This window comes from Pithys albifrons, chromosome 2 (assembly GCF_047495875.1).
Source record: "Pithys albifrons albifrons isolate INPA30051 chromosome 2, PitAlb_v1, whole genome shotgun sequence".
Classification (NCBI taxonomy): Eukaryota; Metazoa; Chordata; class Aves; order Passeriformes; family Thamnophilidae; genus Pithys; species Pithys albifrons.
Window position 1 is genome coordinate 63,064,848 of NC_092459.1, and position 26,164 is coordinate 63,091,011.

A 26,164-nucleotide genomic window follows, 5' to 3' on the forward strand; every position below is an offset into this window, starting at 1 on the left:
TGGAGATATGTACAAGTGTGCCTATGAATCAACATGTTTCTAGACACACAGTTCCACATAACCCTGTTCTTTATTAACATTTCCAGTGGTACACTTAAGCAGCGAAGATAATTAGATTATTTTTAGCCTTCTTTCTTAAGTACCTTGCTCAAGCAAACTCTTTGTGGCCAGCAGATTCAGGATAGAGCACACCATTCTCTAAGGGTGAAATGCTAACAGGTGTGAAAAAAAATGGATCATAAAGTTGACTTTCCAGAATCTTATGGTCAACCAGGTACCCAAAGTTGTCTTGCATATTTGTGATATTTTGTTCCTTTTGTTTCTGAACCATAATTGACTGAGCCATTTGGTATAATATCATATACCTGAAATCATAACATACACTTAATATTATGATAGTATAGTACAATAGTGCAATTATGTGATTAAGTCTAAGGCAGAAGCATGATGTGCGTGTGTGTGTGTGTATACAATCATATACATACATGTGTAGACTCAAAAACACATCCTAAAATGGAAACCACCACAAAGTTATGCATGCATCCTGTTACCTGAAATAGGTAGACATCTCCAAAAGAATTGCTGAGACAGAAAACATTTTCTTTCTTGGGATCTTCTGGAACAGACTGAACTATACTGTCTTCTGCAAACAGGGCATATCGAGGCAAACTGCTCTGCTCCATCGAGTTCCTTCCATAGGTCTCATGAAACAGTAGAGTACAACCTTTGCAGTTTAGAGGGACAAAAAACATAAGGAGAAAGTGAGTTCTGGATCTCCCATTTGAGTCCTTTTATATTAATGTTTTTGTGAATTAAGACACCCTTCAGAGAAAAGGAACTGTTTCATTCCTCTTCTGAAGTAGGTAAAAAAGGAAGATCTTCTAAACAGAAATACAGGCAAAATTAATGATGAGTTTGCCAATGAAAACTTGAAACAGACCTCTAATAGAGACACAACAAACATCTATGGACTTAAAAAATAAATCAGGATATTCCTCAATATGCAAAAGTTCAAAGCTAGGTAGGATGAGTTTGAGTAATCTGGTCTTGTGAAAAATGTCCCTAGCCATGGTAAGAGAGTTGGTCCTTTCCAACTCAAAATATTCTGTGATTCTAGCAAGGAACTCAGCCTATTAAATCATTAAGGCATTTAGAAGAGATTAAATCCTGCTTAGTTAAATAGGCTTTTGTGTTTCGTTATTAAATTGAACCAACTCTCTCACAACAGCCGTTTTCTTTGTATTTGTTGAAATGATTTGCAGAATCTTTTGTCTTCATACAACATGTTTAGTGAATAAACTTTTTAAATTTAAACCACATTGCCTCTAATCTAACTACAAATTGGAGATTAAGACAATTCTGAATAATTTGATACAGTTTAAAGGGGTTCAGCTTGAGCATGTTCAGTCTTGTAAATAAGAGTAGTATCTGAGGTATGAAACTTGTATCCAGAAAACAAGCTTCATCCTTAATCATGACAATGCCAAGGTAACAAGTGAAATTATTTCTGGAGCACAGCAGAAGAGACCTGATCCCAGCCCACAGCACTGTGACTACAATGCCATGTTGCCTTCGGCAGTGAAGCTGGTTAAAGAAGGGCCCATCCTCTCTATCCTCATCTGCCTTTCCTTCCTGCCACTGTCCTATGAAATGCAGCAGTCTGGCTGTTCAAGGAGTCATGGACTGAGTTCCACTTATAAAGTAGTTAAAATTATTTTATTATTATTATAAAATACATTACTATTACTAATACTAAAATACAAATACGGTACATCAGCATCAGCAGTTCAGTGGTAGAATTCTTGCCTGCCATGCAGGAGGCCTGGGTTCAGTTTCTGGCCAATGTAGCTCTGCCTTTTGGGTAACGGCTTTACAAGGAAAGAGGGTAGGTTTAGTTTTGATATTAGGAAGAAACTATGGGGTTGGGTGAAGCACTGGAACAGGTTGCCCAGACAAGCTGGGGATGCTCCATCCCTGGAAGTGTTCAAGGCCAGGTTGGATGGGGCTTTGAGCAACATGGTCTAGTGAAAGCTGTCCTTGCCCATGGCAGGGGTGTTGGAACTAAATGATCTTTAAAATCCGTTCCAAACCAAACCATTTTATGATTCCATGAAAATAACCTTGTTATAAACTAGATTTCTCAAGAAGTTCTTAAGCTAAACTGATTTCTCTGTGCATTCAGAGAAAATAAGCAAACCTTAATTCATTGGAGCACTTTAACAACAGAGGATTTGGTGATTTTTTAAATATAGAAGATAAATTAATACTATTCTACATCTATATGTATGCAAGAAGTAAGACCAGAATACTCCAAACACATTTTGAAAACTGAGGATAACCTAAGCAGTTTGAAAAATCTGAGGCTAATAGTAGATTCTCCATCAAGGCAAGCCTTTTGCAAAAGATATGCTCAAATTCAGGAATGAATTTAGAGAAGACCTGTGGCTGCATTACATAGCAAGTCAGACTAAATGATCACTAGTAATCCACAAATATATTACTGCTGCAAGCCCTACCCATATTCAGTAGAAGACTTGAAATTTAACCAATACAATAACTGAGTTTGCTAGGACTACAGCATTGTCATCTCTCCAGCCTCCTTTTTATTGTTTTCCCTTCAGATCAAAGAGGCACCACAACACAGGGCAGTGCCAAAACTGAGATTTTTGGCTGTCTTGCTGATTATCAATCTGCTGGATTTTCTTGGAGTGACACCTCTTTCTGTTTATGCACTTGCAAATATGCCTAGGAAATGGATATCAAAGGGAGACAGCTAAACCTGAAAAATAGAAATGTTTCTTTGGTGGATGATTTTAAGCTAGTTAGGTAAAAGCAGAGTCCTACATTTATTTTAATAATTTTTTAACATTTACACTTAATACTGCATTAAAAATCCAAGACACATCACTCAAAGTCATGTAAATTCAAGGGGAGCTTCCTCTAAGGTCAAATCAGAAATCAGAACCAAAATCAAGAGTTTTTTGATACTTATGTCTGATAAAGGGGAAAGCTGGGCTTATTAGAGTCTATGGGACACATTTGCTGTGAAAAGTTATGAGGTGGAATACACTGGTCTTCATAGAGACCAAATCCAAAGTGTACGAAAAGTGAGATCCATCAGAGGGATTTCAACATATTCTCCAGTGTCAATAAATGTACAAGAGTTGCAAGAGAAAGGGAAACACCAGAGGTTACTGATCAAATCATCTGTCGACTTTAAAGTTTTCAAATTAAGGAATCCAGTAAACAGAAATGCCTCTATAGCACGTAAGTGCACCTTTTCCTATTACAGTCCAAAGTGCTTGGAAGATTATTTTGGATAAGAATAAATCTTATAGAGTTGGTCCTATCCTTTCCCCTTGCCATCCCTCACTTGATCTTCTTTATGACACTGAAACGCTTGGAGATCTCTGCAGCTGAAAAAGAAGGACATGGTTTTTACACTCTACATATCAGGTATGGCTCTTCTGTAATTGTTTGAACGTAACAGGGCAAACTAAACCAGCAAAATCAGCAGCAAGGAGGAATGCACAAACTTCCACTTATGCATTTTAAGAAAGTGCATATTAAATTCTATTTTAAGTTCCCATACTTTCCCTACTTGCTATAACTGAGGATAAGTCATATTTTATCCGGACAGTTTATGTGCACATGAATAAAAAATTTTAAAAGGTATAGATTCATGTATGCTCAGGTCTACAGCACCCCAGGCACATCTTTGGATCAAATGAAGTGATCCCTGGAAGCAGCTAACTTCATAAGCTCTGTCAGACCCACTGGGACTGATTATTGTCCAAGTATTTTAATCAAAACTTGAATGGAAGAGGAAGGGCAATGGAAAAGCACTTTCCCTCGTTAAAATAAACTAATTACATGGGCAGATGGAAAAGAGAGTTCTTGGTACAGGGTCTTGGTGGTCCTCAGAGTAGAGCAGAGGCCTCAGGACATGTATACTTTGAAGCCTGGCAGGTAACCCAGATGGCTATAAGCCTTCTGCAAATTTGTAATTAAACACATCTCAACAGAGTGCAAAGAAACATGCTGATCTCTATTTGCATATGTAGCTATTTTAAGTCACAGTTTAAAATATCTTGGCTATTTAAACTTCAAGAACAAATTAAACACAGATTTATTCAAAATCCTGTATAAGGAGAACCAAAATGAGTGCCTTGATCTTGATATAGCATATTAAAATAACAGAACTATGTCTTGATATCCAGACAGGCAAGTTTATTCTGGCATTAGAAGTCTCCACAAGACAATAAAGGTAAGAGACCAAGGAAATGAGGAATGCATATTTAAAACAGCTAACAAAGTGGAAGAGACTCTGCACCATAAATGCAGACTCTGCAGCCATATTAACCACTGAAGTAAAAACTACTGTATCTAACACTTATAATGTTAGAAGTCAATACAGCTTTTTAAAAAGCTGCAGAAATTTGGGTAGCAAAAAGGGATGCAACTTGTTCAAGATCACCAATAAGACAATTTTATAGTAAGAAAATGAACATGAAGCACCTGAATTTCTTGCCAGAGCCTCAGAAATACCTGAACTACCAGTATACAATGTACTTCAGTTTAGACTTTTGATAGAATTGTTTAGAAACTAACTGAATCTCAGAAGAGGCAGGTCAAACTCATATTCGCACTTGGTAACACACACATAATAAGACATTGGACTGTTTTTGTACACACTTCTTGTAAGCATGAATCATGCTGATGATCAGGGTAAGTTATTTAAACTGTTCAGACTGCCTACATTTTGCTCCCTTGATATCAAGTCTCTGAATTATGAGGCAGAATTGCCTCATTCTAGTGAGTTTGCTTCTTTTAAATCAGCACTGTCAAGGACAACATTAGCAGCACTTGCTGTTTGCTGTTCATTTTTCCTCAGGTCTACACTTACGCAGAATTCTGAAAAGGGCAACCTGTGGGAAAGCTGTTATTTTCTCTCCTCTAGTCCCATAAATGCTAGGAAATTATTAAGTTTGATCATTTCCTTACTCATTAACTTAGCATTATATTTACTGAACGGCAAATCCTTTGGATGTAATTCAAAACAAAAAAAAAAAAGAAGCCTATGAACTCACCCTCCCCACAATAGACGTTATTTTCCTTCTCACAATTCCTGACACCCATATACTTCTCACAGCACCCTCTGAGCCATCCATGTACATGGATAGAGCAGTGCTGAGCACAACAGTCACATCTGCAATGTTCAATCCACCCTTTTAGTGGATTCCCTTCCCACGAGGCTGTTTCACAGTGGGAGCAGCCGTGGGAGATGAGAAGCTCGGCTTGCCAAAAGCCAGAACAGGTTGGTATTGCAGGGAATGGGCAAGGTGAAAGACCATCCAGGGAGAGGAGGTAGACTAGCAAGCCCTGGGAATGCTCCATGGCAACTATGCCTTGAGCACCACAGGGCTTCCCTTGCTGCTGTTGCTTCAACTCCTGTGCCCTGAACCACACATCTCTCTCTGTGTAAATGCTCTGGCACATGGAGTTCACCTCATCGTTATATTGCCACTTGAAAAGAACTAAACATTTTACATTAACCTATCCCATCTTTAAGTAAACCTTATAGAAGAGCCTAAGGAACTGTGACAGGGAACTGGGCACCAGTGACTTCTTCTGACCCTTAAATTTTGACTGCCTCCAAGACAGGTGTAACTTCAGTATTTTCCTCACTTTTGGTTTAATTTGGTCTTTGATCTCTGATAATCCAAAAGCATCTTCTAAATCCCCAATTCTGTGTCAATACACAAACTGGGAAATCAGACTAAATAATTCCCTCTGTGGTATGAAACCTAAGGCTGCACGAGCAATACCAAAGACAGTTGAGCACCACCTCAGTTCAGTGGGCTGCTTAGGCACATGCTTCACTTTAAGTGGTGGGTAGACATTGTAAAGGTAGGCATGATTTTCTGGTCCCCCTAAACCTGCTAACAGAAGCAAACATGAATGAAAGCAGAACTGCTGCTGCCAAGCTGAAGGATCGACCTTTTTACCTTTGAGTGTGACCCAGTACTGCTTCCACTTTCGCCGTGTGACCAGCTCCAGCTTCTTCTCCTTCTGCAGGGTCACCAAGGGTTTGAAGAACAGCCAACCTGCTTTACGTACCACTCCTTGCTCTTTCTCATACAACAAATCCAACTGCTCCAAGGAGCTGAGGGACTCGCCACTGGAGTCTTCTGTTTCTGACGAGGACTCGGTATTCTCCAAGTTCATCCTGCTCATCTCCAGCTCCCTCATGAAGTTTTCATAAATGTTCTGCCTCAAGGCATCACTGCTGACTGCGTTGGTGGATTCACTTCTCTGGGACAGGACATGGCTGGAGCCAGGTGACCATGCCAAGGTGGAGAGCTGTGATGGTGCCAGTGTGTCTGTAGTGAAGTCTGTTCTGCTGTCTAAGTATTCACTCCCATCTCTACACTTTGGCTCCTGTGTATAAAAGGAATTTATCAGTGATCAGTCACCAGAGCTAGGATCAAAAGACTCATCTCATTTGACACTTAAATTTGTTCCATGTTTAGCCACTTCCAGTGTCTTCATCAAGAGCCACCTCTTTTCACCATTACATTATTATGCTTTACCTCAGCAGCTGGTTACACCTCCAGTGCCACCATTCACAATTTTTTCAGCAGAACCTCATTAAACCCTAACCACTAAGTCTGAGCACTTCCATAATTCTGACACCTGTGAATAATCTCAAATTTCATTAGTAACTACTGTGGTTTCTACTGGCTGAAACCTGAGGTACTCTAGGAGACAATTACATCCTCATCTGAAACCCAGGGACCACTGCTTACATGTCAGTTTGAGTACAAACAGGAACAATGTCACAACAGGTTTTCTATTATTACAGGGTTTTCAATACTTTGGTGCTATCCTATTTCTGCAATGTGGTCTGATTTAGCTTCAGCAGAGCAATGCTGATTTTACCTCCATTTTCAATTTGTCATATAAGCTGTGCTTAGCCAACAAAAAAAAGGTCAGAAGTTGAGAATACTTTAAGCTTGTTAGTATTGATCAACTGACTAAAATCTAATCTAACAGAATATGTGATTTAAAAATAGAAAGACATGCTTGCTGACTGGCATGAATCCAGTCTCCAGACTGCAGAGGTGTGTATTTTCTGACTTGATGGAAACCCCCTAAGAGCTTGATTATCTCATCAAGCACTGATGGGCCTTTCTTCTAATTGCACTCTGCAACTTTATCCCTTGGATTGAGAAGGCTAGCCAATTTTATTTGAAATACTTAGGCCTGATGGTATGACTTCAACTTTGTCCATTTCTTTCCACTGCTTGTCAATATGGGACCTTATTGACAGATGGAACTTTTTCTTTCTTAAGCCTTTTCCAGTAATGTGTTGACTGCTCCCAACTCTCCTAGGATCCAGTGATGGACAGGGATTTTTGTATTACTCAAGACAGAGCTCCTTGGAGTAACTTCACTACTGAGAATCACACTATCCATCCCAAGAAACCATTTATTGTCTTCCAAACTCAAGCATTGCAAAAGTCATTTAAAAACAACCAAAACTTAAAAACATAAAATACAAAAAACATGTTGCTTTTTGCAGTAAAAGTGTGAGGGAAGAGAAAAAAAGAGATGGCAATAAACAATTCAAGAAGTGAAACTATTACCCTCAGTAATAATAAAGCTATTATGCTTTTGAGTTTAGACTGCTTTCTAAAAGCATTTTGTTGCTCATAGACTACTGTACATGAACAAAGTAAATAAACATCAGTCTCCTGTGAGCTGTTCTCACCAGCAGCTTTGAAAACAACTACTTTTTTGTTCCTTTGCTTCTTACTTGATGCTCTTCAAAACTGAAGCGGAAAACCTGTGCTGTGTTTTGATAGCACCAGGACCTCCAGCACACAGCCAAGAGCAACAGTGGGATTGCACGCCCTCTCAAGCAATGCCAGACAAGCTACTTCTCAAGCAGCTGGACACTGCTGGCCATGGCCTCACAAAAGCTAGTTTGAACTGAAACCCATGTTCCCTTTAGTACATTGAACTTCAGTCTGGCTTTTCAGATCACTGTCTGCTGATGAGCTTATTGCAGAGTGTTAATTAGTGTTCTCCAAGAGGAACTCGATAAATATCAAAGGTTTAGCTGTCTTTTATACAGTAAAGGGAGGAAAATTGACACAGGGCGTGCCAAACCAGGAAATAATCCTGCATGTAATGTGTTAATGCCACAGAGCAACGGTAGAACATAGATTATACAACTGCACTGGCCATCTGCAGTTCAGTGGGAAACTGAAAGCTTTCTCCACCCTTGTTTTAATTACTGTCACTGTACTTGTGTGCCAAAATCCTGCATTTTAATTGTTTGACTATTCTCTAGGAAGTAGTGTCCCCTTGAAAACATTAGCATACACCTTATTAAGAATATGTATTTCTTTCAGTCCCAAAGCACTAGTAAGAGATACAACACAAGACACATCCCATAAGGTGTCTGCTGTGAAGACCCACCACAGAAACAACAAACAATAAAAAGGGTGGGATACAACCTGTCCATGAACAGCCACTACTCCCATCCTATGTTCTCTCCACACATAGAGAAAGAGGAGAAACAAGGAAGTACCACACCAGAGTAAATGGAGAAAGGAACCAAAACGAATATATACACTTCATCATAACAGCATCACCTACATTTTTTTTTCTTAAAGAACTGAACTGGCAGAATCAGGCAGTCTCTGCTGGTCCTTGTGGAGGCTGTCACTGTAGCAGTATGTGTAACTGCTGAAAAGGTTTGACCTAAGTTGGCTGGTCTTGGTGGTTTCCCTGCCAGGAGAATTTCTGCTCATTTTCCCTTCTTTGCATCTACTGATGATAGAAAACTACCACCATTTCTGCTTAGCTATATTTCAAGACATCTCTCAGTGTTTGAGATATACTCTGGAATAGTTAGAGATTACACAAAAGATAAAGGAACTAAGATATCCATTAGACAAAGTGATGCATATAATAATTAGCTCTAAAGAACAGCACAGGAAACAATGCAGCCTGCTACCTTTATTAGGACCCAAGCTAAAAGGAGACTCTAAAACCAGTTTTCAAGTCAAATAAAGATGTTGGCTCAATGTGCTTTTAAATTCTCTTTACATCCCACTTTAAGGGCTCTGGCCTATAAAGTCACAAAATTTCAGATAAGACTCCAATTAAAGAGGCAACTTCACTTAATTGGAAGAACCTTTCTTCAGCAGCTGTTTTTGGTGTCTGGACTTTCATTTTACACAGTATTTGCTTATTTTCTCCATGTTACAGAGTTGCGTACTGAGTTTACACCACCCTCTTTTGCAGTATCTGACTGTGTAGCAAGTCTACTAAATTCTGTCCGTAGGTGTCACATGTATCACATACACCTTTCAGCTCACACATACTGTATTGTGATACAGCATCACTCCAATGCCACAGATTAAAGTAAATGACAACATTCTCTTCAGCAGAGTACCAGTGATGCACTGAGGGAACACATATGCAATAAAAGCTCGGTCATGGAACAGAATGAACAGCAAGTCTTGATATAAGACCATTATTAAAAAGGCAAACTCAATTCTAGGATATATCAGATCAAGTCATAAGGAAGCATCTGAGTAACTGGACAGGGCACAGCCAAGGACTCCTGTGGAATATCCCATATGCAAATCTGTTTGTGTATGATTTAAAACAGGTCCAAAGGAAGGGTGCCAGAATGAAAAGGAAACAGACTTCCTATCTTAACACAGGAGACCAAGGATAGTCTGCATAGCACCCCAAACATGGGCCAAGAAAAGATATGATTTCTTTAAATAAATCGTAACAGATTAATAGGGAAGAACAACCAATGTAGCAGGCAATGCTGACATCAGGAAAAACTGGCTGGGACTACATTTACTCTGTCAGTTACCAAGCATTAGAGTAAGAGGGTTTGGAAAGAGCCTTCAAGATGCAGAAAAGCCTACCTGTGTTTAAGCTGCAATTTGTTCACAAAGAGGATTAAATTCCACTGCCTTTCGAGAGTCAAGGGTCCAGCCTCAATATCGCAAGCCAGTGCCTTCTGGTCCTGAGCCCCCATGAAGCAGGCAGCTTGGCTGACTTGTTTCCACTGGGGTACCTGGAAGGACCTATCCACTCAGCTAGCACCAGCACTTAGGGCCACTTAGAGGGAAATATTCCAGCTTTCACCCACATTCAGCCCAAGTGACTCACATTCAGTTATTAGTAATGCACAGAGGAAGGGACACATTGTTCAGAGAGAAGCACAGAGACTACAGCTGCTGAGAACAGTCCTGCAAATGGGGACTAACCATCTGACAGATCATAATCATGCGCAATAATTCTGCATTTTTAAGCCAAAGGACCCAGTGAGAGTATAATCATTACCAAACTACAACACAGCAACCCCCAGAAGAGACAGCAGGTTACTCAAAGCTTGCAAGATGGAAAAGAACCAAGCAAGCCTCACAAGGAACTGCAAAACTATAAAGCATTCACTACTTCCCTCTTATCCTTCCTGTCGCTGCATACTTGGCAGGTTAAAATCAATGACTAACCATTTCCTATGCCTTTTTCTAAGAAACCACCATTTTTAGAGCTAGGGCTGTTTTCCGTCTACCAGAATCTGATTCAAGCTTGATGCAATCTCACCAGCCAAACTTCCTTGCTGTGTCTGAAGTCAGTTCACTGCACAGTGAATTCAAAACAGCTATGAATCGCACACCACAAATACCATTCTGAAAATGTCATAACTAAGTAATACATAGCAAAGGTCTGGGATACAGAAATCATATGTAAAGCCTGGCAGTAAAATCCAGAACAGCTACAGACATTGAAACCAGTAAGGAATCCTGGAACACGGCACTGAGGCTCTTCAGTGATTCCAGTTTTTTCTGTCTTCTCTTTCACAGCTAAATAAGAAGGTGAAAAGACAGCATCTGACAAAACACATGAGCAGGAACTCACAGAATTGATCCAAATAAATGGTTCTCATTTTCATTTCCCAGTTCTGTAGCCTCTACCTAGCCCGCGGACCGGCAAACCTTATGTTGACCTCATTTCTGAGCCTAAGAGTCTGTCAGAGTTTTACATTGCAGTGACAGATGCCTGTTAAGCACAGTATCTGTCTGAATTTCAGCACAGGAGACAGCATTTGCTCTACATGCCACATAAAGCATGTATTATGATCTACTGCTTATCTGCTGCCTAAGTTGCAGAAGTGGGTGTTCTCTTAACTCTCTGCTAACTTTCTGAAGTGGCCAGAACCTCCTCAATGTTGCTGAAAGGGTGCATCCTTCATTTAGGGAAACACAGGCACTGTTCCTATGTAAGAAACACTAGGGAATACTTAAAAAAAAACCAAAACAGTCTCTGCCCTCCATCTCAGCTTGTAAACTCACGTGCAGAGCCCAGGCAGAGTCTGGTATTTCATGCCCAATTCTGGGGCCTACAGCTAGAGATGAGCATTTCATTCCTGACCAGAGGCATCCTAAATTCCTATTAATGGGATTAAGTCTTAAATTCTTCTGAGGAAACATCCTTTCCCTCCCTCTTGCCCTCCTCCCATCTCCTTCTTCACACTGCCATCTCCCAGTGGGCCAGATGGCAATTGAAGCTTTTCCGTCTGGTGAACTAAGCTGACACAGAGGAAGGAGGAGGTTGCTTCACATAATGTGTTCAGAGAAGGTGGAGGCAGAACCAGCAGCACTGGTCAATACAGTTGCTTGTCTTGCTAGAGATGGACTGACAGTGAAAGTAAAGTGATGAAGCCAGCAACACAGACAGGGAATACCTGCAAAGATAGTTACAATGTCCTTCTTCTGCTGCACCTTCTACACTCTTTAGATAACATATGCTGATTCACAGCATATATAAATAGCATTATATTTTCATAGTTGAAACAAAGGAAGGCTTAAAAACTCCCAAGTCACTCTTTAAGTAATGCAATGATTTCAAAAGCAAATTCACTGAGACATTAAGCTGCAAAGACTGGAGTTAACTTAAAAGGGGACAAAAACAAGAAGGGAAAATTTGCACACACAAACATGTATTTTTTTGCTGTTGACATTTCAGACAGCACCAGGGATGCAGTACTCTCATAATTTCACAAATTATTAAATGAGATAAGCAAGTAATCATCGTGCAAGAAAGACAAATATGATATACTTGTAAGAGGAATCTACAAACCCACTTTCAGATGCTTAGGCTGGGTTTGTACATACCTGCAGCTTCCTTTTCTTCCTTGACAGACTTCCTGTCCAGTCACTGATGCGTCGCATTCGGTTTTTTAATGTATCCTTCTTGGATGCATCCTCACTAAGTGGCTTAGACTTCCTGCATGGGAGCGTGTAGGAGGTGTAACGTGCAGGACTTCCCTGCTCTACCCTGGAGGGAACATCAATGTCTGAGGCAAAGGAGACACGGTTGCTTAGACTACCAGGAGTGTCAATATACTCATCAGACAGCCTGATCCCAGGTGGAGGAGTGCTTTCCAAATTTGTATCCTTATAGAGATCTCGGAGTGAGGAAAGAGATGAACTTTGGTTGAAGGACTTCTTGTTGTCGCTTGTCGGGAAACTCGCATGAATGCTTGTGTCTGGAGTGCTTCTGGTTAAAAATGAACCATCCAGCTCATTAATATCCCCAGCATTTCCCCAGAGAGAGTCATACCATGAAGACTCGGAGCTGAGAGAGCTTCCTTTACTAGATCGAAGCCTTGAATCTGTAGGTGACAGGCGATGGCTTGAAGAACAATCTGCACTGGAGTTCCTTCTGACATCCAGCAGGTTATTTGGCTTAGATTCCAAGGCAGGTGAATACCTCAGCAACTGCACTGGTCCATTGGACTCCTCAGTCGGTACCTTGCTGTTGTTGCTGTTGTGGAACTCAACCCTCAAGCAACCATCCAGCTTCCCCAGTGTTTTAATGAGAACTTTCGGACTCCTCCTGTCCCCTGATGGGGAGGCTGACACAAGACTCTCATTCTTTCCATAGCAATTTAAAATGTGGCCATTGCATTCTCGAGAGGCAGCATGATTACTTTCAGCTTGAAGGCCAATATAGTGGAAACCATTCTCTGGCAAAAACATTGCATTATTTCCTTGGCAGTAGTCCCCTGAGGCATTTGTCCTGTGTTTGGCATGGGCATTGCTTTTGGAGACCTTCATCACAGTGTCACCAAGTCTAGATGAATAAGGCTGACTACTCTTGAAGTGTGAAAGGCAGCTTCTGGCAAGAGACCTTGATTTGTAGTTTGAGCCACTGCTGGTATGTCCCCATCCATGTACAGAGCAAGATTTTTCATCTTTAGCATGAATGCTGCGGATTTTCAGAGAACAAGGCTTCTGCTTGGCACCAACTGTAGCAGCAGCTTGATTTTTTGATCCCTGAAGACTGTATTGGCTTTCTGAATTCCCCATTTTCCACTAAATTAAAAAGAGTTTCATTAGAAACAATAGCTAGAAGACAGAGCAAAAATAGCAGGCCATTTTTACCCTTTACACAGGAAAACGCCTATTTAAAAAATGATATGAAACAATTGTTTCAAAAAACCCATTAAATAGCCATGTTCTATGTTAAATTCATAACTGAATATATTTTAAGGGCTGACTAGGAAAGCCTGTTCTCCGTATGGTTCATTACCCTGCTGTTATAAAGCTGGAATCTAACTCCATTGAAATCATGTCAACACCTTTCTCCACCCACACACTTGGCAACATCCTTATAACTTACAAAGTCTCTGGCTCCCAAGAACAATGGTATAATGAAAGGGGGACAGCAAGATAATCATAACTTAGACATAAAATGAACTGTACTTTCAGAGAAATCCCTTCTGCCAGGAGAAAAGCCCACTGCAGTTTCAGTTTAATTGATTTCTGTGCAACCAAGTGTTGCCTCAATAAAATATTCAGTAAACCCCAGCTTTGTGTTTAAATGGAGTTAATCTAGGAGAAAGGGAAAAAAAAACATGCCAAAAATCAAAGATGGTTAGTGAAAAGCCTCATCTTCCACTACAGCACAAAACTGCATTATATTCATTCAGCACAGCGCAGTTTGATAGTTCACTTAGGAAAATGCTCTTCGGCTCTTCACAGAATTCACAGTGAATGGCACACACTGGAGCAGTTACATTGCCCCAGGGAGGTGACTGAAGATTTCAAACCTACATAAAATGACTCCAAAACAAAAAAAGTTTTCTCTTCTTTTTGTTACTCAGAGTGAATCTGCAGTTTGTAACTTAAAGAAACAACATTAGTGTGGTTTTTCCATGGGCACTATGCTGCTTTACATATTGGATCTCAGACTATCACTCATAGGAGAATACACTGCCACCTCATTAAAATTTCATAAAAATAAGCCACTGTGAAAGCATGATCTTATCTTCTAGGGTTTGTATATGTTTTTAACATCCCTACTTCTAGCCCTTAGCACTTTTAGATTAAAAGTGTAGTATAAAACAAAGAGCAAACCTGTAGGATCACTCTTAAACACAGATAGAGTTAGTAGTTAGCATGCTCTGCATTGTCTTCGTGACCAGTTGCTTCGCTTGCCAAACCAGGATGGAGTTCGCATGCAGCCTTCCTAGAAAACAACAAAAAGACAAAAGAAGGTTTTTAGTCAAATAGAACTTACACTTTACATCTGCTGCAAGTAAAATTAATTTTAAAAAAATTAAAAATAAGACAGAGGTTACAAATGGAGAATTCTGGTGAAGGGGACTCCTGGACTTAAGATATACATTTTTATAAACATCCTTTAACAATTGGCATTGAGTTAGTGCAAATAAGTCAGTAAGTGTTTTATTTTCTAACTCTGTCCTTCTCCCATCTGACTGACAAGTAAGGACTGAGCGCCCTCCAGTTTTCATTTTGGAAGACCAATTACAGTTGTCAGGATTGCGCAGTGATCCATTACAATGTGGACCAAACTGATCAGAGCAATGTCCCACAGCATCTGTTTATTCTTCCCCAAGCCTGGATTTCAACTATGACCTTTGCAGCAAAAGGCCACCATGCAGTTCACTCCAGCAGCTACCCAGTAACCTCCTTCTTTAGGCTTGTTCTGATGGTAAATTAATCTACCAGTAAAACAACAAAAAGGCAGCACCAAGCATCACACACACCTAAAGATAACAAGACTCAAGTTCTTCCTAACACTCTGAATGTATCAGCTCTTCACTTGGCACAAAAAGGCCACAACTCAAAGCAAAAGGACTGAAACTGGATCTCACAGAACACATCAGCAGTGTAGGGATTGAAATACTCACGAGAAATCAGGTACAATATCTTAAGACTCAGTTTTGAAACATGCATTTTAGCTAGAAACCATTCTTAATACACTACCACCAAAATTATTCTTTTCTGACTAAATTCTGTGGCTACTGTTCATAATTTTCAATTGAGTACCTACCTGATTTGAACACACTGGATTTTGCTCTTTTTGACTCTTTCAGTGGCTATTTAATGTATAAGAACCTTGAAGATATTTAAATTAATGCACTGGTAATCTAGGTACTTTTCTAACCTTACCAAAAACAAAGGTAAAGGCTGCAAACTTGAAGAACTTGCAGAAGTAAAAGCAGTCTTAACAGCAAACCTAGAAAAAGGTTAGCAAATAAATTACTTAGAAGAGATATGATAGAGATGCTACAGACCTATAAACACAAATTCACGGTTGTTACCACAAAGATATTTGACAAAACAGATAAGCCACAGAAATCTCGTCTTACACTTGAAAAAAATTTGTTTAACTTGCTTATTCTCTCAACAGTTCGGAAGGTTGCCATTTATGACACTCTTGCCTTGTAGGTTTGCTTTGCCTATGCTGCTAAGCACACTCCTTTATGTTGACAGTTTTTAAGCTGTCATGTACAACTTGGATTGAACAAAAGACTATTGATTCAAGGTTAACAGAAGACAACAAACAAACTTCCTAAGCTTCAAGCTGACGAACAAATTGCTAACGCACAGCAAAACTGCCTTCCTATATCCAAGAGGGACGGATCACAAACAAGTAATCAGTTTATGTTCAGAACTTTTCATCTGGGAGCAGAAAGTACTTTCAACAAGCTTATATCTATTCATAAGGAAACACTGAACACAATTTGTCTAAAGTAACAGGCAAAAAGACCATCTGGTCTCCACAGTGATTGTGCAATGGTTAGGTAATCCTTTTAACAGAGTAGGTGAGCAAGCTGCTGTCATGAACCTCAAAAGACAGACCTTCAATTCACTGAGGCTCGAGCTGCCGCTACCAGGGTCCATTGTACGTCTGATCCCATACACAGGCCACATAATGGGTGAATGAATAGATTTATCTCAGGGTACAATGTTTACAAAACAGTGTCTCAGTCTGTGCAGGAATCAGTCTGCACTACAACAGAACAGTCAATAAATCACATAGAAATACCCCCAAGGGCTTTTTCTCAGCATCCTGGCCATCCAGAAGGCTATGATAGGCTCAACATCCGCACATGCTATGATAGTCTATTGGGGCATCTATGGGGCTGCACAAAGACCATCACTCTGGAAATCAGCTGCCATGCCTTTCTCTTACTTCATACTTGCATGAAGCAATTTTATTTCTGTTAATTCCAACTGGTGGAGCTGGAGAAGAGCAAGCCAGCTTATACCCAAAGGCAGTGTGATACAGGCTGGGTGGTGGTCATGTACAAACTCTGGCTGTGCTCACTCCAAACACTCATGGTGTTTTACAATATTTGATCTGTGGAAGCCCTGGAAATTACAGTGCAGGGGACATAGTTTGGCTTCCACTGTGTTTCTCACAGCAACCTACTACTGCAGAAGACAACATGCTTTTCTTGCTTCCTATGTAGAGGCATGAATACTTCTTGTGAGTAGAACTAGTTTCTATGAATATTTTTGGCAATTATAATCAGCATAATTAGAAAGCAGCTCACTGTGCCTAAAGATGACTATTAAGAGTTTATTTACTTTCAATTATAACCACATTCCTTTAAAAAGAAGTTTTCAATCTTCACCCTGGTTCCCCTTAAAAAACCCAGCTATGCAAACATACTAATCCAGGAACCTCATGATCCCCACCACACCCAATCATTAACACCAGTCATAACCCTAGAGCTAAAAATGTATTTCCCCACCTTGAGGCTTCTCCACATAAAGTTCCCCTAGATATTTTTTTTACAAACACACAAGCTCAGGTGTCATTCCAGAGAAACACAAACACACAAGCTCAGGTGTCATTCCAGAGAAGTGCCTGCCACCTATATTCTCTCATTCACAAGTAGACTGCTTTATGAATCCCAGAGGAGAAAATTACTTTCTTCGATTAAGGAAAGCACACACACAAGTAGTGCTCAGCAACTGCAAGGGTGCTTTCCTTTCCAGTCTTAATGTCTCAAAGGTTTACAAACTAAACTCACTAACCAAAGCTCACTAAGCAAAGCTGGATCAGAACAATAATATCCCAGTATTGTTTGCTCATGTGATGTAACAGGGAATTATTGTATTATGAATGACCTGAGTCAAGGGGGATGGGCTTCTGCACTGCTCTCATCTGCTACAGTGAGAGAGTACAGAGTCATGAGCTGGCTGAATGCTCCACAGTCAGTGTCAGCATCGCACAGTGGTCATACACCAGTTACAAAAAGGTAAGAGTCTGCTCTTCCTAGGGAGGTTCAGTAGATTCCCCTCACTGAGACTGACAATATCATCATCCAGAATGTTGGAGCAGCTCAACTAATGCCAATCCCAGCAATGTTAGACTTTAGTCTGGAAGTTACCCTCATGAGACAAACACATGTACCAAAGATATCTCTCTGATGTATTTTGTCTTGAGTTCCTCTGGGCGGCTGGCTACAACAAACCTTTACTGGTAGATGACTAATAAGTGATCTACAAACCACTGAAGTTGAAGCTTCCTCACAAATCTGCTGAAGATTTATGTGGAAGTGGATTCTCACTTTCCTAAACATGGCATTCATGCAGAAGTGGCAAAAACAATGACAAAATGACCAAAAAAAAAAAAAAAGAACAGTATGGATTGGTCCAGATGAGAACATCATCCCATCAAATTGGCACCAGTGAGTGAGGGCTTATTAAGAAATGAAGGAACTCATGAAAGTCTTCAATGTTATCAGGAACAAAACTTTTCATGCACAGCAGAATAGCTTAAATTTAAAACCTCCCATCATTAACAAGGAAAAGGCATTTAAAAGAAGAGCTAGATTAAAAGCCAAGAAAATAGATCAGAGCTAGAGCTAGCTGCTTCATTCCTACAAAATAAGAGCCTATATAAAATCATAAAAGTTGAAAAATATCTCTAAGATCACGGAATCGAACTGTTAATCCAGCATTGCCAAGGTCACCAGTAAACCATAGTGTCAAATCCACATGCCTTTTGAACACTTTCAGGGCTGGTGATTCCACCAGTTCCCTGAGCAGCGTTTTCCAGTGCCTAACCACCCTTTCAAGTGACTATTTTTCTTTTTTCTAATAATTAAGATAACTTCCCCTGGAACAACTTCAGGCCATTTCCTCTGGTCCTGTCACTTGTTACCTGGGAGAAGAGATCAACTCCCATCTTCTCAGTTCTTCAATGACACACCAGGACACAGTTTAAACTTTTTAAGAAATCCAATGGGAGGATTGTTACTTTCTCCAGTGCAGTTCCTTTCAAGAGCAGATAGGACTCTTACAAGGAGTACCTACCACCAGACAGTCCCTCACAGCCATCCACATGGGTATAAACATTTGCCAAAGAAAGGCAGAGCTTCAACTCATTCTGCAGTGACATAAATAAGTGTGCAAAGGGCCTTTACATATTAAGGGCAGAGTGCATCCCATCAGCTACTCACCAGTGATGAAGCAAGAGGAGTCATGTGCTTTCTGCTGTGTTTAAACACTCTGTTTTTACAAGAACAGGTAAGGACTCCCAACCACAGAGCAGGGCTGTGTATGTGGAATGGGAGGCATGGAGAGGAGAAAAGGCAGTGCCAGGGTCTCTACACATGCAACTGCCCTGAGTGTCCAGCTCACAAGGTCAGCACAGGAAAGTGTCATCAGGATTAGAGAAGCTGGGATAATGGAGCATCTAAAAGTATTTCAGAGTAATAAAAAAAAGGAAACTGAGAGTCCACTCATTTATATGAAATTACCAACTTGTTTTCTTTGAACGGCAGATCAAGTTAGAAATGTTGCAGGAGTTTTTTGATGTACATCAACTACACTAGTGGCTTTTTACATCAGGAAAAGACTTTTGTGCTGTTTTTTTGGTTTTTTTAATCACCTTAGCAATTCCTATATTTTCTTTCAAACTAGTTCCATATCCCCTTTCACCTAATGGTTAAAACACTGTCAATTTTAAATGGCTTACAAAGTCTTTGAAATTGTATATAACTAATTTTCAGATACCAATGTCTTCATAAATTTTCAAAATAATCACTCTGCTTTGTGAATTCTTATAGGGATACAGAATTACAGATTTGAAGCTTTAATTAACTTTTAATCTACCCTGGCTTTTAGTATGAAAGTAATATAGAATGCTAGAATGTGAACTTGCTCTCCCCTGCCTGCATGGCTGTGTATGGACAGATATGTGAAATTAATAAGGGGGGCAGGTTAGCACAACACTGTAGATGGATTAAATGTGGAGTTTCTTACTGGAAACAATTTACTGTATATTTTATAACTATGCACTTTGGTCACATGCTCCTACAAATCAGAAGCAGATTTCTTATTTCTGCAGTCTCAATCACATTCCTATTATAAAAATATACCATAATAATTACACTGTGGTATTCTTGGCAGTCCACTTTGCATTATATATCACTGTATTCAAAGAATGAATAACTAAAACACCACAAGTATGCCTGTATTAAAAAAAGGACTATTTTGTCTTAAAAATTTCAATTTGAAGCCAGCATTCCTCACTCATTCATTAGGTTCTATAGAATTCTAACCTCCTGTATTAGGAACTGTTTGGTAGCCTACAGATCAAATTAAAGCCAATCATTTTTCTCATTAAACATAAGTAGCCATTACAACCCCAGACACTTCTTTTCATGCTGTGAATCATACCTACATTGCATATGGACTTCTAATTTCACACCTGAAGCAAAAAAGGGACACCTTCCTTTTCCAGTTACTTCTCTTAAAATAACATTAATTCCAACAGGTCTACACAACATCACAGCTATATCACATCAGAATTACACATCTCATACCTGGTATGTGATTCTATCTTTTATTCAATCCATTCTTCTGGGTCCCAGACACTGGCAGCTTAACTAAATTAAGCCCTATAGCTCTCAAGTTAGTGCAATATGGAAGGCTGACTCAAGCCTGAAGATCCTTATCATATTAAACCAGTGCTGATACAATCTAAATCTCTAGGGTCTTGCTTTTCTCTGGCAAAAAAACAAATTTCACCATTTGTAAATGTTATTAAATTTATACACAATGGCTAAAGTGCACATCCATTTAAATAAAAGCTATTAAGCTTGTTGGAGGAAAAAAAAAACAACACCAGGAGTGCCAACTAATATCTTTGCTCAACGCAGTAGCTGCAGCAGTTAAAGTACTTTGATATGTCAAGGGGTCTATTTCCCACAATGGAAGGGGAAATGAACTCAGTGATCTGAAAGGTCTTTTCTTCTCAACCTATTCCAGTTGTAAGCATACTGTCAGGTCCTGATGCAGATTAACTTGGTGCTTTCAGGGGATTTCAAGGCCTGAGGACTCAGATGGGGAGGATGGTGCACCTGAAAGGAGCCACAATGAGGCTCCAGCATCGTTGCCCACACTGGGCTGTGGAGTGAAACACTTTGGAGACAACTCAAATCTGCAGGCTTTGCTTAGACAAACACCTGAAGAAGTCTCTCCCTCAGCCCTCCTCACTTACAAGAACAACAACAGGGTAGACTGGGGCTTTCTGGTCAAACCAGAATTCCCAAAACTCTACTAGGAACATATGTCCTTCTTCTTTCTTGTCTGTTTCAGTAGCAACCACTTCATGCTACCAAATACAACCACAGTCAGCAGGTAGCTTTGGGGATATTCTGTCACACACCCCCACTCAATACTGTAGGTGCCAAAACAGCAGCTTTGGAGAGGGTAGGAGAAAGGTTACTTTTGGACTAGGACACAGCTCACAATGCCATACCTTGAGCAGCCCCACAGATCCTACCAAAAGGAGAAGCAAACGGCAGAAAGGATGAACAATCTGGACAGCAGCATTAACACATTCTGCCCACAAATGTTCTTTTTGGCATAACACATTCCAAGTTTGCTGGACCAACTCCTAACCCATGGCACCAGAGAAAAACTTCCATTAGCAATTGGCAGAACAGCAGCCTGAGGGATATGGGCTGGAGTGGCTGCAGGACTCCCCAGTGCCTGTCACACAGCCTGCCTATTACACAGCCTGCTCCACAAGTGGGAGAGGGCAACCACACCACGTTTGGATGGTCCTTTCAGTTTACACATTCATAAGCGACACACCTGAGAATGTCGATTCCAAAGTAAATGCTTTCCTACCTTCAGCTCTGGGACTTCCTGATCAAGACAGAGGATCTGGGAGTTAGACACCAAAAGTAAACTTGAGACACAGTCCTTTGGAAAATTGAAAGCAGATCTTGATTTTTGCATGTTAAGAGCTCTACAGCAGTAACACAGCTTAAGGCTTCTTTCCTGTACCCTTGTAGCACCAACATGTTACTCACACATTAAAAGAACAAAAAGAGTACACTGAGGATTAGGTTTCCCTACTAAAAAACTTGCTTTGCAGCTTCACAGCTACAGAGTGATCTATTCAGAGAGTCCTCTCTTCCATGGTACATAGATATCCTTTTCCCATTGAAGGTGGTCAGATAAAATAAATTCCAGCCCTTGCCTCTAGATTGTAACTTGCTATACATTGTATAACATTGTCGAACCATCCACCCTAAAGGAAAAGAAATGCATGATTTCCAGAATGAAGTCACCAATGTACAAAATTAACTCAGTGACCACATCAGCAACAAGCATAAACAAAGCTGTAAACTTTGATTGCATTGCGCAAGTAATTAATCACCCCTCTTAAAAAAAAAGGGGGGGGGGGGGGGGAAGGGGTTGGAACATACTTCCCCATTTCTTGGGCATTTGCGTCTTTTGTTATTTTGTCTGTGCCACAAAACATAGCATTTTCACAATTCCTGCACAGTTATGTATCGAAAATCTACACAGAAAGATCAAAACCTGTGCAAGACCTACCTCTGCCAGATACAGAAGCTTTGGTTTTCCATCCCCAGTTCAGTAGTGGTAGTAGTGCTGACTGAAACTTTTTCCTCTAACACTATATAAACAACATCCTTTCTTGGATACACTGTTTATCATAAGTCACTCTAAGTACTATCGAGAATAGACAGAATAATAAAAAAATTAAATATTCGGAGGGATTATTCAACATATTGTATTGGAATGGTGACTTTAATGTTAAAGAAACCACAGTACTATCAAACATACTTTTTCGTACTTTGCCTCAAAAAAAAGCCCCCAAACTAGCCCTGTTATACTGGAGCTGTAAATGATCCCAGCAGTGGTTTATTTAGCAATTCAGGCAGTGCAGTTTGACAGATGACCACCAAGAATTATTTTCTGGAGGAAAACCATTCATCTTAGGTGCAGCCTCTGGTAGCAGAGGCAGTACAGGGGGTGCAAGTCCTGGCACCTCAGCAGCCCACTTTGCCTCCGTTTTCAGAGGCTTCCCAAGTCCTTCCCTACTTTCCTTGCACTGCTCCAAGTCTGGCCGGCAGCTGGTGAGCGAAGAACTGCCTGTTGTCCCCCAACATCCCCCTCGCCGTCTCCAGTCCCACTTACCTTCCCCAGGGCACTGTCTTCAGCCTCCTGACTGCCCAAGTCTTGCCCCAGGAACACGGACACGCAGACACGCTGCCTGTCCCTGCCCTGGGCATTGCCAGGAAACTGTGCCTAACACTTCAAAATGCTCAGCCGTTAGGAACTAAAAACAGATCCTGTGCGAAGCTGGATGTATTTTTGTCTACAGGCAACACACCCTCCTTCAGTTCAGTTTTTTCCATTGGTGGAACAGCATGATGCAGACTTAACCAGAGGGTGGTTTTCCACGGTTTTCCGCCTGAAATGATTATGCGGGCCAGCCTGCCACGATGCCGGGCAGCCGCCGGGGAATACACCGTGACTGAGCTCTTGTCTGACCCCACATTCCTCAGCCTCCAGGCTGCTTCCACAGGAAAACTGCTTTGGAAGGCTGCTCAGTGGCAAGGGGTTTGCCTGCCTGAAGGTGGTTCCAGGGTCTCCTCCTCTTCCCCCCCCTTCCCGCCCCCCCTCCCTCCTCCCTTTTTTTCCTTTTTTTTTCCTTTTTGTGGGTTTTGGGGTTTTCTGTTTTGTTTTGGTTTTTGTTTTTTTGTTTCTTTTCCCAAGCTTGCTTGGAAGGAGTGGGTAACCCTAAAATCCTTGAGTGAGACACACCAGCAAAAAATGTAATTCCTCCAACCACAGCAGGAATGTTGAAGTCCCAAAAATCCACCCTTAAAAGCAGCTCTCAGTTGTGTTTAACAATTCTGCACAACAGCATCACATATACAACCGCAAACTCTGGCACTCTCTTCCTTGCTACTTTCTTTGTCAGAGGTTTATACTTTCCAATGGAAAGAATTAATTGTTTTTTAGTAACTGACCTAAGAAAAAAGGTAACTCTTTACATGCAAATGGAATCCCTAAGTTTCAATATACAGAGCTAAGCTGTTAACTCTGCAGTTAGGTGCATGAACAATTGCTTTATTATCAGAAAAGCTCAACACTTCATTGATTGCAGCAACAGTTGGTGAACAAACTCCGCCAAAAAACAAGGCATTTATTCAAATATTCTAATAAAATTGCAGAGTTACATTCAAGTGCCAAGTGTGAAAATACAGCCAAGTTACACTGCAGATGACGTGTTCAATTGAAAAGAAACACATGAACACTATAATAAAAATCACTAATAACCCACAAAAGCCCCAAATCAATATATATATATGTCCACAAAAATGAAATAATGATTTGCACAGTGACAGGAATTGCCACCTAAAAGTGGACCGCTGTTTCACTGTGTCCACTATCCTGACTCATTACAGAGAAAACTTCAGAACCCAGCAGCTTTGGAATAATTTGGAACAAAATTCTATTTCATCTCCAAAGCTCAGTTATAGCTAACTCCTCCACTGGAAAGCAATGACTTGGATCTCTTCTCAAACTTCACAGGTTGACAATATTAGCACTGAATACACCCTCCTCATCTCAGCAAAGGTCAAATCCCTCTTTGAATTTTACTGACCTCCATTAAGTTTTCCACAAGCAAGTTCCACAGGCCAGTTTTTGTAAAACCTAATAGAGCAGTATGTGACTTATGCTCATACTGCTAACACTACAACTAAAAATATGTCCTGGGGCTTCACATCTGCCTGTTCTGGAAACACCTTTACTCTCTGTGCAAAACAGACTATTTTCTTTTTCATGTTCCCACTACAGTTATATTTTCTTCCCTTAGCATTGCTGTGGTCCAATTATTTCACTAACAGGTCAGACCCTAGTTCTGGGACTAACATGGGAACAATAACAGTTCATGAGTCAAAGTACCAGGTCTCTCTCAGGAGCAACAGTTGGCCTCTGGTCCTACCCCCCTTCTCACACAGAGCACTGCATTTCCCCCACAAATCCATCTCTTAGGTCATTAAATAGATAATGTTCAAATGATTCCTTAGATAAAATCAGTATCCAACCAGTCCAGAAGCCTTTCATCATCATCTATACTGTTGAATTTATCTTTCTTAGACATGAATGTTCAGAAGTATAAATACTATTCCCAAAGATGTCTCTCCAGAACCCTTTCAATAATAGTGATTCTGTGTTAACTCAATGAAAAATATCTGGACCAACCAACACCTAGGACCTAGCTGAATTACATTAGTGCCTCACAATCTTCCAGTAACAGGTAATAAAGCTGTTCATTCCCTTTCACTTCCATTTTCAGAGAGTTACTCCCAAATGTGAACAGACATTCTTGCTATTAGTGCAAAGCACTCAACTCTGTACTTCCTCCTTTTTCAAGTTCACTGCGTTTGATTGTTCCTGTCCTAGGGGTCATTCAGCTATTTAGTACATCATTTCTAAATCCCCTGTGTATTCACTATGTCTTCTGCCTTTTATCAGTTCCATCGATGCATTCCCACATTTTTGACGGGCAATCAATACTCATTAAGTTTGGTCTGAAGATTCCAGTTGATACCCCCAAATATTTTTATTTTCAAATAAATTTTATTTTCAAAATTTCACCTCTAATGTACTGAATGATTACTTTTAGCACACTAAGACTGCATGCTGAAGGCATACTTCTCTGACTTTGACTTGACTTGTTTGGTACAGTCTAGGTTGTGGGTTACAACATGAGGAGCCTTCTTAATTACACTCCAAAATGTGAGTCTCCACATCCACTTTGTCCCTTTTTTCTCACCCATGTTAAGTATTTGTGTGCCTCACAATCTTCCACAAATGTATTGTCACCACAACATTGCTGGGAAAGAAAAGGGTTGCCATTATCCTTATTTTCTAGAGCTGCTACATCACACAGGAAATTAAAGGGGATTTCAATACAGCAAGAGGAAACTCCATAGCTTGTTAATGCATATCCCTGCTAGATTAATGGCTCTTAACATCTGTTTTGCAGTAAAAACAAACTGTAGTTTGTGCAGAGAAGTCCATAATGGAATTAAAAATAAATTTGTGTGTATTAATTTTGAGAATTGATTTCTCTCCCTCTACAAAGATGTTTTACAGATAATGAGAAATCAATTCTCAAAATTAAAGACAGCTATTTTAACCTTTTACACCATTTTTACACTACAAAAACTTAGATTTTACTTAGAAGGTGCTAGGACATCCCACTGTTACCACAGTTTTGTTTCCTAAGCTATGGAAATCCATGAAGAAAAACATAGAAAATGCACATATTCCCAGCATTCATGTGGAGATGGTGACACACCCCTTTTACTAAAGTCATCCTACTTTAATACACATGCCACCCCTATAAAAAATGTTTCGCTAGACACAGAACAGTCTGTTTCTGAAAGACCAGTTCTCTGCTTTGCCTTTTGCCCTCTCCTGCCTAACTCACTTGACACTGATACAGCTGAGCT

At 40.2% G+C, this 26,164-nt stretch overlaps 1 protein-coding gene across 6 annotated transcripts in view; it reads right to left on the reverse strand.

The window, feature by feature from the left end:
• TIAM2 (TIAM Rac1 associated GEF 2) overlaps window positions 1-26,164 on the reverse strand; it is a 165,112-nt gene that overhangs the window by 72,099 nt on the left and 66,849 nt on the right. For 5 of the 6 annotated variants that reach the window (XM_071549264.1, XM_071549265.1, XM_071549260.1 and 2 more), the window contains exons 3-6: window positions 14,463-14,574; window positions 12,216-13,418; window positions 6,009-6,441; window positions 552-724 (exon numbers count right to left, since the gene is read on the reverse strand). In XM_071549264.1, the coding sequence (XP_071405365.1) occupies window positions 552-724; window positions 6,009-6,441; window positions 12,216-13,412 (1,803 nt within the window). In that variant the 5' untranslated portion in view covers window positions 13,413-13,418; window positions 14,463-14,574. Of the gene's footprint in view, window positions 1-551; window positions 725-6,008; window positions 6,442-12,215; window positions 13,419-14,462; window positions 14,575-22,829; window positions 22,982-26,164 lie in introns of those variants that run through there. The other variant, XM_071549263.1, reaches the window with a different exon arrangement.